This window comes from Oculina patagonica, unplaced genomic scaffold (assembly GCF_052425735.1).
Source record: "Oculina patagonica isolate OP01 unplaced genomic scaffold, crgOcupat unplaced1636, whole genome shotgun sequence".
Taxonomy (NCBI): domain Eukaryota; kingdom Metazoa; phylum Cnidaria; class Anthozoa; order Scleractinia; family Oculinidae; genus Oculina; species Oculina patagonica.
Window position 1 is genome coordinate 1 of NW_027557669.1, and position 3,476 is coordinate 3,476.

Genomic DNA, 3,476 nt, shown 5'->3' on the forward strand with positions numbered 1-3,476 from the left:
CCATTCTTATCCGCATGAGGTTTTGTGGTTGTTTTGCGTTGAAAAAGGCAACCTTTGTACTTTGGACGGGTTACTTGATGACTATTACTCGCGCCAACCACTAAGTCACTCTGTCCCATAGCAAGTTTTATTTGTTCAACATCAACTGTACGGCATGCGTTTTGCAGCTTCCAGGACATGCATTTCAGAAGTATTTCAATCTGTTTTTGAAAAGTTATGATTTAAACTGAAAAAAAGCGATACAATTAAAAAGTGACATTTTGTTATAGCATTGTCCTTGTTTAAAAGCAGCAAAGCTTAACTTGCAAAGTATTCACTGAATAAAGATATATCCCATGGCTTTGATGTTCTTGACTCCATTATCCCCTCCGGCTACTGCCTCGTTTCCACACGTGTTGGTGTCATCCACAGTCCCTCCAGTACCAAACCCGATTCTGGAATTGCAGGTTTTGCAATCGTTTTCGTTGTTTCCAACGATACCGATTCTTGCCTTTAACAAACATTGGAGGTCGTACATTAAACCCTTCCATGTTACAATTGGATTGTAAGGAAGCCTGTGAGCCAAGGAGTGTTTTCCACGTGCTACGACCTACTGAAAAGGGTAGCGCAGTTGTTTCCGTCGGCAATCAGTGAGTGAAGTGAGTTGGCGTGCTTGTTGATCATGAACTTGATCTGATGGCCGACTCTCATACCGAGGCAGATCTTGGAGAATTCCATGCTCCAGTAGGTCGGTAGCTTGGTCTCTTGTGAGTCAAAGCCAGTCTTCCCTCCTGGAAGGTTGAAGACTTGAAGTCGATCTTGTTGCTCCAGAGTTTGGAATCGTAATGAAAGGTTGGCTGCAAAAAATTAAAAAGAAACCAGTTGGCTGATTAGCAAAAAAAAGGAAACAAATAGTTGACACAAGGAAAACTATGCAAAAATTGCAAAATATCTTTCAGTTGCATTTGAGCAATGTTTTGCGTGCATGTCAAAGGTGATGATTTTTTTTAAATGAAAAAGCCTGACTTTTTCAGGATTTCTTATCGCAACTGCTTAAGTTGTGTTCATAACTACGAGGATCATCTCTTCATTTATTCTTCATCCGCAGTTCAAATATATAATTTCATATATTCATATTTTCATCTTACGATACTATGTAGCTACATGCACCTTCAGTCATTCTCTTCTCATAAACATGCTTTAGAAAGACTTGAAAACAACTACAAGTGTTTGGCAAAGTGCTCAAAAATTCCCAATTGTTAATTCCAACCAGAATTAAAGTCTAATAAAACTTTACCACATAATGGATATAATTGAGTTTACTTCGCGATAGCCCTATTTACAGTCGTGATACCTTAGTGCCGTCAATTTTCATGACCAGCGTCCATCCACCACCTCCGCATGCTCCAAGGCCAGAGCTTGTCATCTGACAGTACACAGGAACCTTCCTAGAGGCCATTTGGAGTAAGTAAGCTTTGTTTCCTTGCGACCTATTAAATATATATACGTTAGTTGCATCTACAGTACACAGAAGTTGTTTGTTAAATCTGATTCATACATGTAGGTGGCTTTCATACAAGTTCTATATCGATCACTGAAATTGTAAACCATATTGATTATTCGGTTGTAATAACTTCAACGTTTCCGAGTTCTGGAACGATAGTGGGGTCTCGGATTAAATGTAATGGCACATTACAGAAATCATCCTACTGAAAATAGGTGATTTATTAAGCATGGGTTCAAAATTTAATTTTAAGACTTTCATTAAAGTTACCAAAATAATTACGACAAACGTTATAGCTTTTTAGGTCTCGCATTTTTAATTTTTTTTCCACGCTCTCAATTTCGGCCTCAACTAGTTTTTGTTCTCATTTTATTCGTAAACCAAAGTCTTTTACGAAAGTTAAAAAATGGAGTTATAATCGAAAAGTAAAGACGATTTGCCTTCCTAAAAGAACTATAAAAATGAAAATTTTGTTCGCTTTGCCGAATGATGAAAAAGCTGTCACTAGAACTTACTTGTGATTTTCGTAAATATCCTTACACGAAGCAAATGACTGACCTGTCCAAAAACACAAAGAGAAACAAAACAGTTAGGCCACAAAAGCAAGATACAAATAAAAATGGCATCGCAAATAACATCGGGGAGACGTTACAGTAATGCAAACGAATTTCGACGAATTTCTTGGCTTTTCGGAGCTTTTCGAAGAAATTTCGCTCGCAGCGATATTTCTTCGAAATTTTAGCGAATTATCGTGACACCTATTGTTTGGTACGGCGCGAAATGTCGAAGGCGTAGTTCGCTCACCTCGACAATTCGTTGCGATCTTTCGCGCGATAGTTCGCTCATCTCGAAAATTCGCTGCGACCTTTCGCACGATAGTTCGCTAACCTCGACAATTCGCTGCGATCTTTCGCACGATATCTCGCTCACCTCGACAATTCGCGGCGACCTTTCGCACGACATTTCTTTCTGTCGGTCTTTGTGTTTACGGCAAAGTTCACTGTGAAAATACACGATCTTACGTTCTCCACAGCTAGCTTGAGAACATAGGCGAAATCTTTTTGTAGCGGAGCTCCCAAGGCGCCGAAGGCGCCTTGTGCGGAGCCCCATAGGCAGGCAAATGGTATGAAAGAAGGAACACTATCGAAATGAGTTTTCATGGTCAACATGGATAGCGGCATGGTTCGCGGGCGCGTACGTACGGCGTACGGAGTCGCGCAACATGGCCGCCATGGTTTGATGGTAGAAATAGTGAAGCAAGAAGGCCGTATAAAGGCGGCCGTATAAAGGCGGCCTGTAATATTTAAAGAGGTTTGAAAAGAAAAACAAGAAGCAATGAAACAAAATGTGGCTGAAAATTACGTGTAGAAAGTAATCGACCGCCAAAAAAGTGGACATTGAGAGCTATAATCGATCGATGATTTTCGTGTCTATCTGTAAAGCCAGCATCGTACATGAAGGAGCATTCGAAAGCTAAATCGGGTTGATATAATAAACAAACCATTTTATTGCTACGGGGTAAAAAAAAAGAAAAAAAAAGAAAAAAAACTCGACCCTCTGGGACTTGAACTCACGACCTTCCGATCCGCAGACTGGCACCTTACCGATTGAGCTAATCCAACAGACTCTGCGTTACTCGTTGAATATATCCTATATCAATGTAACAGATATTGTGGAGTATACTAAACTGCTGCGAAACTATAACAGGATCGCGAAACTATTTTCTATTGCTAGAAAGCAGATAATTTACTGTACTCTAAAGTAATTTTTCGTGCCATGAGTAATGATTTTGCACCGCTTTAAGATTATTACTTTTTGTCGTACTGCTGACATTCAGTTGTTTAACCGTGAGCTATTTAAATTTGTCTTGAACCTATAAACCGCCATAAACATTAGTACTTTGGCCGCTTATTCACTAGAATGAAAACATTGTAAGCTCCAGTGAAAATTAAATAAATGGGGAGCTCCGCTTTTAGGCTTGCCTAAACTATAT

The 3,476-nt window shown here is 39.6% G+C and overlaps 1 protein-coding gene across 1 annotated transcript; it reads right to left on the minus strand.

Moving 5' to 3' along the window:
• Positions 1-313: 313 nt before the first annotated feature.
• Positions 314-2,112, minus strand: LOC144640008 (uncharacterized). Its single transcript, XM_078499255.1, has 4 exons — positions 1,999-2,112; positions 1,334-1,469; positions 693-836; positions 314-490 (listed from the first exon to the last, which is right to left on the minus strand). Exons 2-4 carry the CDS (start codon positions 1,436-1,438, stop codon positions 314-316), a joined length of 426 nt encoding a protein of 141 aa, XP_078355381.1. The 5' UTR covers positions 1,439-1,469; positions 1,999-2,112.
• Positions 2,113-3,476: the final 1,364 nt, after the last annotated feature.

Coding starts and splice junctions, on each gene's coding strand:
- LOC144640008 (XM_078499255.1), bottom strand. CDS start 1,438: ATGGCCTCTAGGAAGGTTCCTGTGTACTGTCAGATGACAAGCTCTGGC. Junction 837..1,333: donor TGAAAATTGACGGCACTAAG/GTATCACGACTG, acceptor AATTTTTTGCAG/CCAACCTTTCATTACGATTC. Junction 491..692: donor ATTCTCCAAGATCTGCCTCG/GTATGAGAGTCG, acceptor TGTTTGTTAAAG/GCAAGAATCGGTATCGTTGG.